The 12,206-nt window shown below is 47.1% G+C and overlaps 1 protein-coding gene across 1 annotated transcript in view; it reads right to left on the bottom strand.

Moving 5' to 3' along the window:
- The window catches only part of LOC137327774 (anoctamin-9-like), a 110,191-nt gene that overhangs the window by 53,407 nt on the left and 44,578 nt on the right, over window positions 1-12,206 (bottom strand). The window contains exons 12-13 of the mRNA XM_067993580.1: window positions 7,454-7,588; window positions 1,036-1,132 (exon numbers count right to left, since the gene is read on the bottom strand). Coding sequence (XP_067849681.1) covers window positions 1,036-1,132; window positions 7,454-7,588 — 232 coding nt within the window. The remainder of the gene's footprint in view (window positions 1-1,035; window positions 1,133-7,453; window positions 7,589-12,206) is intronic.

Genomic DNA, 12,206 nt, shown 5'->3' with positions numbered 1-12,206 from the left:
TTCCATGGGTAAATTTATGAAATCACAGGCAGCAGTCACCTTGACAAACCACTGACATGGTAGTTCCTTTCCTGGAAATGGCTTCAGGTCCAGCCGCAGAAGACTACACTGCCAGTTACACATCCTTGGCTCGTATACACAAGTGATGGTGTAAGGGCAGGTCCATTCTCGAGTGCCAAAAGTGAAACTGCACCTGTCTTGCGTGGGTGGGTCCTCTGATCCTCTTCTTCCTTCTCCAGAACCTGCAAATAGAGAAGGATGCCCAGCGGGATACCCCAAGGTCCTTTTTAGGCTGCACAAATTTACAATTCCTTTAGCAAATACCCCCAGATAGGAAAGGGGATACAGCTTTAAGAAGATCTGAATAGTTTCAATACAGAAGGCAAAAACATTCAGCAAATAAGCATTCAAGTTGCTGGGTCAACATAAATCCACTTGCCACAACTACTAAGCAGACTCCTTTTAACAAAGTAGGCTCAACAAAGCTGAATGGGCCATCCATGGAACACTAGTATTAAATGGGTGCTGGATGTCTACAGCACTGTTCAGATACAGTGAATGCATTATGGGGTCATCAGGTTATTTATATAATTTTCAGAGTCTCAATGAGCTTAGCAAATGCTTGGCACGCAAGCCCTCAGCACTACAGCAGATTATGGTGCAACGTACACAAATTTTCTCAATGACTGTTTTTCCATAAAATGAAATGGTACATAATCATGTAAGTGTTTGACAGCCTTCTGCTTTGGTGTTAAAAAATCTGTAAGCCTCAGTGCCCAATAATCTGGGTAGCCTGCGTCTGACACACATTAGTACTACAGACGCGTAGCATCGCAATATCAGCCCCTAAAATTTTGGGACCTTATCTCATTTAATAACAAAACCCATTCCTTTTTCAAGGACCCACCATTCCAATACCCAGCCTCAATGCAACAGGAAAAAGACTGGACATAAAAACAACTGATTATCTCTCCCACAGCTGTCATTATAAATGTTTCCATTTTCCTGTTGCCTTAATCAGGTAGCTTACTGTACCTTTGCATAGGTGCACGTATCGGAGAGCTTCCAGAATGGACACCTCTGATCACACAGCGGACACATGATCGTTGTGTTGGCGTTGCAGATCTCCTTACTGAAGGTTCATGGAAAAAAAAGAGCTGGTTAAAGCATTGCATTGGACTTCTGAGGAAATGTTCTGTAAGAATAGAGAGTCCTCAGATATTTGGGTCAACTCAGACCAAATCTCACGCTAATCCTGCAGCATTGAACAGCATGGGTCTTTGGTGCTTGTTATATAGAATTACATAGAATTTACAGCACAGAAACATGCCATTTAGCCCAATTCGAGCTCCATACAAGCCTCCTCCTACTCTATTTACTTCATTTCACCATATCAACGTATCCTTCTATTCCTTTCTCCCTCATGCTCTTATGTATCTATGCTACTCACCTCAAACACTCCATATAGCCTCCCTCTCCTTCATCTGTGGCCCTTAGCATAACTTCTGCTCTATTTATTATGAGTTCACACAGCCCATTGAGCTGTGGGATGTTGCCAGAACTGGGACTCACCACTGTTCCATCTCCTCCTGTTGTCCAGGGCATGCTTTTACAAAGCAGACTTTTCTCAGCATCCATAAGCAAGTGAAAAAAAATCTATTAAAACTACACAATCTATAGTTTGAGTAGAACCATCAGTCCTCATCCAATGGTAAAGCTGTAACCCCTGGTAAAGCTCATTCTACTGCCTTGAAACAAAATTAAAGTGTAATTTACCTTACCTAGGGAATGCTGATCCGAGGAGGTTAAATTCAATTTCAGAAGGGTCACAAAACGGGCAGTAGTGGATCTGTCCCCCCATTAGACACTTTGGAAAGGAAAATCGGGCAGGGTGTATAACGAGCAGCTAATCCACTACCATCCATTTTGCACCTTAGCCAAATTTGTTTTACCTCCTGGAAGTCCAATTCCCATTGTCCTGTTTGCCTTTGGCTGTATTGTGACCAGAGAGAAAATTACCTCATTAACCTACCTGTATGATACAAGGTCATATTCTACCCATATCAATAACATAGTGCTACACACTGAACAAAAAGTACCCTGATTTGAAACAGGCAACTTACAAAATTTTGCAGCACAAAACTACACTCGGCTTTGGCAGAAAGTGTGGGGGTTAAATTAGGCCACGTAGCGCCCGTTTTTTTGGTTGCTACGCGTCCACCTACGGTTTCAAAATAGTGTCTGACGGGAAGTGCGTAGGACGCCCTCCCGGTAAAGGGGTTTGCGCGCGCATCTAACAATCACCGGCAGCATGCAGAGCAGCGAGATCATGATGTGAATCAGTGTGCACCGTTGATTTGAAGCCACCGCTGCCATTTTGTAACCCCATATTACAGCCTGTCTTAAACTTGCACAGCTGAATACGGTGTTAAACGGCATGAAGGACCCCCCCCCACCAGCGCCAAGTAAATGGACCATGAAGTATTTTCAGGTTAGTTGCTGGATTATTTCTTCTGGCTGCTGGTGCAATTATACACATTTTTGGAGGTTTCCTATACTTGGCTAAAGGTTCAGTTCTCTACAGGGTCTGGCTGGTTTTGCAGTCCTTTTTGTGTCATTTAAAATATTGTGCTGAAAGAAGTTGCTTCCAGACATGGGTGGCCTGGTAGGGCTTCCTCTGGGAATTGAATATGACTGGGAGAATGAAGAGAGGCCACACAGAGCAGGACAAGCTGCTAGAAGAGGGTGGAGGAGAAGGGGGAGCAGGGCACTCAGCAGGTGGCCATATCCGCAGAGGGTCTTCAGGGAGCAATTCTCTTACTTCAACTTCAGCGACGACCAGTGCATCAGACGTCTTCAGTTCGCTGAAGAGGTCATGAGTGAAATCTATCAACTGCAGCAGCCATAACAACAGCCTCAAAGCAGGGCAAGGACAGCATCGCCTGCGGCTGTCCAGGTGACCGTGGCTCTTAATTTTTATGCCTCTGGCTCCTTTCAGGCTGCTGCTGGAGATAAAAGCAACATCTCGCAGTTTTCAGTGCACTGCTGTATAAGGGAGGTCACTGAGGCTCTCTTTACAATGAGAAACAAGTAAAATGAGAAACATGAACATCTTGCCAGAGACAAGCAAGAGGAGCGAGCACGAGGTTTTGCTCAAATTGCAGGCTTCCCCATAGTGCAGGGTGCCATTAACTGCACGTCTATTGCCTTGCATGCTCCTCATTTGAACTCGGCCATATTCGTCAACAGAAAGGGATTCCACTCCCTCAATGTGCAGCTGGTGTGCGACCACAGGCAGCACATCATGCAGGTGAATGCCCGTTATCCTGGCAGCAATCATGATTCTTTCATTCTGCGGCAGTCCTCTGTTCCACCTGCATTTGAACCAGCACGGCATGTCAAAGGCTGGCTACTGGGCAACAAGGGTTATCCCCTCATGACATGGCTCATTACTCTGGTCAGGAACCCACACAAATGTGCACAGCAGGTCTACAATGAGAGTCATGCTGCCACAAGAAACATCATCAAGCACACCATGGGCGTCCTCAAGCAACGCTTCCACTGCCTGGACTGCTCTGGAGGAGCACTGTAGTAGTAAGCTGAGCAGGTATCGGAATTTGTGGAAGTATCCTGCATGCTGCACAACCTGGCCATTATGAGGGAGCAGCCCTTGCCACCACCAATCAGGCAAGAAGCAGAGGATTAGGAACACGAGGAAGAGGAGGAGGAGGAGGAGGTGGAAGATGAAATGGAGGAAGAGGAAGGGAGGCTACAACATAGACAGGTCCTGTCTGCCAGGGCGCTACATGATCAGATTGTTCATGAGCGATACCTGTAACCTCAACTACACCTCCCCATTCACCAACAGTCCCACACTCCTTACCTTTCCTCTCTCACTGACCATCACATCGTCCTCTTTCTGACCACACATATTGGTTCCTCCCTCAGTTCACCACAGATATAAAAACGACCACTAAATGCAAATTCAAATTTATCAATTCAGTCATGAAATAATGCATACAAAATGAAACTTTTTTAAATTTGTTCATGGGATGTGGGCATCGCTGGCATTTATTGCCCATCCCTAATTGCCCTTGAGAAGGTGGTGGTGAGCCACCTTCTTGAACCGCTGCAGTCCGTGTGGTGAAGGTTCTCTCACAGTACTGTTAGGAAGGGAGTTCCAGGATTTTGACCCAGCGACGATGAAGGAACAGCGATATATTTCCAAGTCGGGATGGTGTGTGACTTGGAGGGGAACGTGCAGGTGGTGTTGTTCCCACGTGCCTGCTGCCCTTGTCCTTCTAGGTGGTAGAGGTCACGGGTTTGGGAGGTGCTGTCGAAGAAGCCTTGGCGAGTTGCTGCAGTGCATCCTGTGGATGGTACACACTGCAGACACGGTGCACCGGTGCTGAAGGGAGTGAATGTTTAGGGTGGTGGATGGGGTGCCAATCAAGCGGGCTGCTAATCACTAAACTAATCACCCTTGTGCATTCCCTTAGTGCCTGTCTTCCGTGTGCCTTTACCTTTCCTAGTACTCCTACGAGATGCTTCCCCAGTGGTTGCAGCATGGGAGGTGGAAGACTGCTGACCTTCAATTGAGGAGACTGCAGATGGCCTTGGAGGACACCCTCGAGCAGCTCTGGGCCTAGAGGGCCCGGCTTTAGACTGCACCATCTCAGTCTGGGCTGAAGCAGTCTGGCTTGGCTGGCTGACAGGCAACAGCAAGGGCACTGATGGAGTGTCAGGGGTGGGAGCAGGAATGCTGTCATCCTAAGAAAGGACAGCAAGTTCCTGTTCCATGGAGCCATTGCCACACTCAAGGGTGGCGCCTCAGCAATCCTGGTGATCTGTTGGATAACAGATTGCTGGATTGCTGTGACACCCTGGAAGCCCCTTTCAACGGTGGTATGAAGAGCCATGATGGCAGCAGCCTGAGCTTGCAAGGCAGCAGTCAGAGCCTTGATGGAAGCAGTTTGTGCTGCAATGGACACTGTGACATCAGACATTAGATGCTGCATCGTGGTGCTGATGGAGGTCACCACCCGTTCCATGTTAGAAAGGATAGGCTCCATGTTCTGCGCAAAGCCCTGTGCAAAGTTGGAACGGGACTCCTCCATGCTCCTAGGCATTGTGTGCAGGCTTTCTTGCAGCTTTCCAGTGCACCAAGCATTTGGTGGTGTACCCCCATCAGCCGCCTTCTGTACCCTGGGCCATCAACGTCCTCATCTGACTCCTCTGCAGTAAAACTAAACTCATGTGTGACCTCGCCCTCCGGCGAGCTGGTACCTGCAGTATCCTATCCTCCCACCCTGGCTCCTGTATACTTGTTCCCGGTGTCTCACCACATGCCGATCCTTCCTCTATCCTTTCCTCTAAAGTATGCACAGTTTCAGTCTCTGAGCTGGTGGCTGCAAGTGTAAGATCGAGTGACGGTATCTCTTCTTCATCACTGTCTTCTTCTTCCTCTGCCTCCTCTGGCCGGGAAGGTTCCAGTTCTTGGGTATCTGAAATGAAAAAGGGACAAGGGTTGGGTTGTAGTGAGGGGAGAGGAGAAAGTAAGAAGTGTGTGCTGACACCATCTGAAGCTTGTGAGTCAGAAGAGATTGTGGGATGAGGGAGAAATGGGCAGAGAGAGAAGGAGGATTAAGTATGCAGAGACTCTCATCATTGATTCCTCCAGTGCTGCCAGTGGCCACGGCCTCAGCGATGTCCCTTCCCATGATGGCCAGCACTGTCTCCTCCATAGGAGTTAAAACATGCAGGTGCGCTTGTCCTCCTCCAGTTTTTTGCTGCTGCCTCCTGTTATGTGCTACCTTCTCCTGCAAGAAAGAGGGAAAGTGTGTCAGTGAGTGTCCTGCAATATGTTTGGCTGATGTGACTGTCATGGATGAATAGCTGCCAGTGTGTGTGAGTTGTGAGTTGTGGGTGTGAGGCTTGCAACAGTGCTAAGTGTGTGAGGGTGAGATAAACCGTATGAATTGAAGAGTTGAGTACTGACTGAAAGAGATTGTTGGTAGGTGGGTAATGGGGCTGTAGTGAATTGAGCAGTAGATGAGGTTAGTGGTACAGTTGGTACGATATGCCATTTGAAGATTAAAATCACTCACCTAGACAACTCGTGTTAGATCATTTAACTTCTTCCTGCACTGCATCCATGTTCTTGGAGCTGTACTCCTGGCATTGACCTCCGTTGCTACTTCCTCCCACTGCCTCCTCAGTATGTGTCTCAAAGGCCTCTTGCCCCTCTGCAGATACAGGATGTCTCTCCTTCTCTCCACCTCTTGCATCAAGAACGCCAGTGCATTATTAGAAAACCTTGGTGCATGCTTTCTCACAGGTTGAGCCATCTTGACAAAATTCTTCAAAATCAATTCACTTCCTGACACCACTTCCAGCAGCCACATTGCACCTCCCCTTTAACAGGTGCAGGCTACCTTTAAGTAGCGGTAGCCATTCGTGATATCGGGTACCCTGCTGATGCGTGCAGCCGATTAACAGTGCAGGTAGCGCTGGCTGCATGCAGCGATCATGGAATTCAGCAGGCAGCACAAATTTAACGTGCTGCCTGCAGTGCAATGAACAGGCATGGGTTAATTGCGGTCTGCGATTCCCCACATCCATTTTCAGGGGTTATCCAATTTAACCCCCAGTGACTCTTGTTGCAGTATGACCGCGTCAAACAGAAAATCTAGAAGCACCTCATCTGATTCAACTATTAACGTATGGGTTTCTCGATGGTTCAATTGCTAAGTCCACTGAACCAGAAAGGTTGCATATTTTATCCCTTATCTGGTCTGCGTTAACTGATCTCAACTGGATGGGGCTGAGGCACTACACCTAGTCTCAAGAGTCCCTGAGTTAGAAGGTGGAAAAAAGTCAGCCAAGTTTTCTACTCTTGATTGTTATCCAGTGACTCTGACTGGAAAGTATATGTGTGGACATTAGGTGAGAATAGGAATGGGCTTGGCAGTGGTCCCTCCATGGTTAAATAGCCTGCCAACATATACTATCCACATTCAATTGAAAAGAATGGCTACTTAGCTGAGGTATTAGAGAACTCTTAGCACGTGGCCCAATATGAACGACTGCCTTCAGGATAGATGAAAAAATGTATATATATATATATATATATGTTTGCAAAACCCCATGTAATGGAGACTGGGTTTATGTTTTCTTTCTCCGCTCAGTTATCGGCTGTGCTCATTCCCAAAACAGTCACTCAGAAAACTCCACTATGCATTGGCTGCCCTCCTAAATTCATCCACAAATGTCAGAATCATGACAGTGTGAACTTTTACAAATCCTCATTAAAACATCTCTTAATTTTCTAACTAGCGATTTAGGTGATACTTAGCAGTCCTTACAAAAAATTGTATCTCTTGTATATGTGTTTTGGGCCGTGATATGAAGATTCCACTCAAAAAGTGATTGAAGCACGCAGCCAGTTCAGTACCTCACTTCGTTGTTTCCAAACTCTACTAATCCGTATAGAAAGACGAATAGTCCACATATAGAAGCAGGAATCAGCATGGTAGTGTACCAGCCAAGCCAGGCAAAATACAAGGCAAGCCGCTCTCCAAAATACTGTCTGCAAATAGAGATACAATGCAAGTCACTCAAGATGCACAACATTTTAAACATGATTTTTCCCTCCGCATATTGCTAGATATGTGGGACAGACTCCAATAGAACTGGATGAATATCTGGTTAAGATCAACATTAAAAAACTTTCAATTTTCTCTTATCCTGAAGGCATTGACTCCTTGATGAGGCACAGTTGCACAGGCTGGTCGCCCTCCTGTACCTCATCCAAATAACTATTCTGCTGTGTGAGCTTTGGGTCCTGGCTGGCGACCTTCCGCCACCCGGCATTCCGCTCCCGCCCACCGGTCAGCTGCAACTTCCCAATGATTTCAGGAGGGCAACTGACCAGGGATATGCAGATGACACCCTGGAGTTACAATTGCCTGGTTCTCACCGAGGTCAAGGGGATTTGCCGCTCGCCTCGTCCCCTGCCCATCCGACTCCTGTTTCGGGGTTAAAATCGATTTTAACTGCCCCCACCTGGCGAAAACTGGGTGGGGGGGCGGGGGTGTTGTTAAAATAAGCCGAATCACTTAACCCACCCCGATCCCGCTGCCTTCCTGCTGTGTCCCGTTATTAACCTGCTCTTTTGAAGGAAGCGGGGACCTACTTTAAATATGCAGATCGGGTCCAATGATGTCATCAGGACCTGGTCTACAATTTTAGTTGAAAGCCTAAGTCGTGGGTGGTGGAGGGCAGTGTCGACTCCCCTGTCAGGTCACTCATTTTCATACAGATCCTCCTGCCGCCAGCTGCTCACTCCCTCCTGCCAGCCAGGTAGTCAATCTGGCCGGGTGTCAGGCAGGACTCTGCAGAGATTTGTTCAAACAAGACCCAGTTGTTAAGAGCCTCCACATTCCCATTCGTGCTGGATTTGTCGCCCGCTACCGGGCTCCCCGCACCTTTCCTGGTCCCCCGTAAAAATCAAGGACTGTATGTCTGCCAGTGGCATCATCTTTACTTACTTCAAAGGGAAAAGGGTCTGGATCGGGACTCCTCCATGCAAGTTCGAGAGGGCTTAGAACTTTTTCAGTCTGGCAAGGTTTCCACACGTGCAGAGCATCATTGATGGAACCCATGCGACCACCAGGGCTCCACCAACACCCCAACATTTTCATCACCATGAAGGGCGTCTAGGTGATTAGTCATCACAGAATTATAATCCTGCACATCAATAACCTTTTCCCCAGGAGCTGCCATGACTTATATATTCTGTAGTAGTCCACCATGGTGCAACTACTAGAAATCCCCTGCAGAATACATGGTTACCTTTTGGGAGACCAGGGCTACCGTCTGAAGCCCTGGCTCATGACTAATCAGAAACCCACACAGAGCAGTGGAATGGCACTACAATGAGGCTCATATCACCACCAGAGTTCACGTGGAGTGCACCATTGGCATTCTGAGGCCATCTACTTAGAGGGAACTGACGTTCAGGCAGACTAAGTGCAGCAAAACTCCCTGATTGGCAATTACTTTCAGTGAAGGAAAGGTTTTGTCACTTGTAGGTCAACGATAAAAGCACACACATTCTAACCCCGATGAAGATGGCACACATCTCATTCATTCAGAGTGAAATGCCCTGGTTTTATCTCATAGCATTAGGAAGAACCTTAGAAATCCCTGCCCCAATAAATGCACATGTACCACAGAATTAAAATTATAAGAACATATGAAATAGGAGCAGGAGTAGGCCATACGGCCCCTCGAGCCTGCTCCGCCAATCAATAAGATCATGACTAACCTTCTACCTCAACTCCACTTTCCCGTCCTATCCCCATATCCCTTGATTCCCTTAGTGTCCAAAAAATCTATCGATCTCAGTCTTGAATATACTCAATGACTCAGTATCCACAGCCCTCTGGGGTAGAGAATTCCAAAGATTCACAACCCTCTGAGTGAATTATGTAGATTTATTGCTGTCTCTCACATACCTGTAAATGATTTAAACCCTATATGTGCTTCGCCTTGACAAGGTATATTTGTCCTACTCCTTAACCATAGACTATGGTGAAGTGTTCCCTAAGTGGGAGGAGCAACAATGGTGGCAAGCTGGTGTGGAAAGCTGCAGCACTGTTGGAATATTCGTGGCCTGGATTCTCTTAGGTGTGGAGTCAAGCAATAAACCTGGAACAGCTGGAGACACCTGCAAGGACACTGTGGCCACCAGCCCCTGCCTGATTCCTGTCAACTCCTCAATCCTTTGAGGGGCCTGGCTAGAGAGGAAACTTGAGCAGTCTCCTTGGGAGGAGGCTGCTTCATTGGACCCTACCCTTGCATGCCCTCAGAGCTGGGCCACCCAGTTGGATACCCTATGATCTGCATGACAGCACTCCATAAGGTGCCTCTGATGTGGGTGAAATCTGCTGTCACTGCACATTTTAAATGGTCACCCAGTCTATCAAATCCAGCAGTGACAGGTTTCTATAAGTGGATGCCCAAAGTTTCAATGGCTCCAGTCACCAAGATGTGGAGATGCCGGTGATGGACTGGGGTTGACAATTGTAAACAATTTTACAACACCAAGTTATAGTCCAACGATTTCTATTTGAAATCTACAAGCTTTCGGAGGTTTCCTCCTTCCTTTACCTGAGGAAGGAGGAAACCTCCAGTCACCAAGTTCATGAGACGATTATGTGCTGTGCTTGGTCCCTTGCTGCAGTGATACCAGAGGTACATCCGTGCACATTCTCTGACTACTGCTGCAGGCTGTTAATGACAGACTCAAAGAATGTTCCAAAAGCTTTCTGCTCTTGCATTAACCTTGTTCTAAAGGCAGGACCAGCAGATACGAATCACTTGCCCATGCTGCTGGTGGCAGCATGGGCTTACAGCCTCATCAGTTGATTCATCTTCCTATCATGCCTTCTCCACTTGCTCCTCCTTACTTATGCTTTATCCTTCACCCAGCGCCCCTTCCTCCAACTCACTAACTATTTACATCTGAGGTGCTAGTATTTGTACTAGGAGCAGATGGAGTGCTTCTCATAGAGATCTGGGAAGTACTTGTGCTGGTGATGCTTATCTCTCATTCCCAAGGCCTCTCATCTTGAGAAGGACCTACAAGAAAAGAGAAGGAATAAGATTTATAATGTATCTCCCAGACAATGGCTTTTTAATGGCTTGAAAGTCAACCACATAGTGTGGGACAGGAGTCACATATAGGCCAGTCCAAGTAGGGGTGGTAAGTTCCCTTCCCTGAAGGACATTACTGAACCAGTTGAGTTTTTACAACAATCCAGCAGCTTTCACAGACTTTTGTTTGGCCACAAATGACCAGATTTGTTGAATTCATTTTCATTAACTTGCCATTCTGAGATTTAAACTCATGACCTCTGGTTTGCTAGTCCATGACCATAGCCATTACCAAGACAGGTATTGGTGAAAAGGCCTCAGTTCATGAAGGTGAAACACATGTAGGCCCTGCTGTGAAGTTGGTCAAGACAATAAGAAGGATCATAATAAATGGAGGATACTTGCTGGGTGGTGCCACCTCAACTGCAAACTCGCCCTTGCTAATGCCCTCAACAGTTTTCTGGTCAGGCTAGGTGAGTGCCATCTCCTCATTAAGTCATCACAGCTTCAGTAGAGTTGGACCACCTCCTTTCCTCGTTCACTCCTTATGGTTGTTAAAAGCTTTGGCCCGTAAAAAAATATGATCAAAATGTTAGTTTGAGACTAAGCGATGGAAACGGCACCCCTGAATCTTGAGCACGTCCCTCCATGACCCGGATTTTGCCCAGTAATTTGAATGCTGCTTTTTTTGACAGTTCTCTTGTACATGACAGGAGAAAAGCTCTGTGCATGGAAATCTTGTCCGGCTGTGTCAATATACTATGCCCCTTCTGTAAAATAAAGATGTGCAGCATCAAGGGGGAAGTATAATGTGGTACTTTAGCAGCTACTCTCCCAGAGAGTGAAGTGAAGATCAGTTAGATTTGGACAATGCCTTGAATGAAGGAAGAGTATTCATGAATACCAAAGTGAGTACACGTACCTTGGAACTTCTTCTGATGTCTCAGAACTTCTTCCTCATTTGTTCCCCGATCCGCCTGACCTGGGACACAGCATTCAACTCTTTGGGCGAACTCTTCCCAGGCAGCCTCTGGTTTCAGGGGGAAGGCCCGGCCTTGTGTCCACCTGCATCTCCCTCATCAGCACCTCCAAGTATCAGGGCTGAATGCTGGCATCATCCCTGTGGTATCTGTCTCAGCAAATCCAGTGTCCTACAGCTGCAAAGTCCTGACAAAGTGTGTCTCCCTTTAAGGGCCAGTTGCAGTCATTTAAGAACTTCAGGTTGGCCAGATTTTCTTATTGGCAGCCAACCAGCATTCAGGTCTCTGCACATGTTCTCCATGCCAATTCCAATAAGGGACTGGACCCAAGTCAGAATATCTGGCCAGGCCAGCCCCCTTGCACCATGAGTGGGCACACACCGTGGGCATGCTCATCCCTGATTTCAAGACTCAGAAGATGCTCATGATCACTTAGCCAATGAAACACTTCAGTCTGACAGGATGTGTTTACCAACCTGCAGATTGTGCACTGCATGGACCCACCAGCCACACTCCATCATACCTATCAACACGTTACAGATGCTTCCTAACAAAAGCCTCAAGTGG

Source organism: Heptranchias perlo, chromosome 12, assembly GCF_035084215.1.
Source record: "Heptranchias perlo isolate sHepPer1 chromosome 12, sHepPer1.hap1, whole genome shotgun sequence".
Lineage (NCBI taxonomy): Eukaryota > Metazoa > Chordata > Chondrichthyes > Hexanchiformes > Hexanchidae > Heptranchias > Heptranchias perlo.
This window is presented reverse-complemented; position numbering and strand designations above follow the sequence as displayed.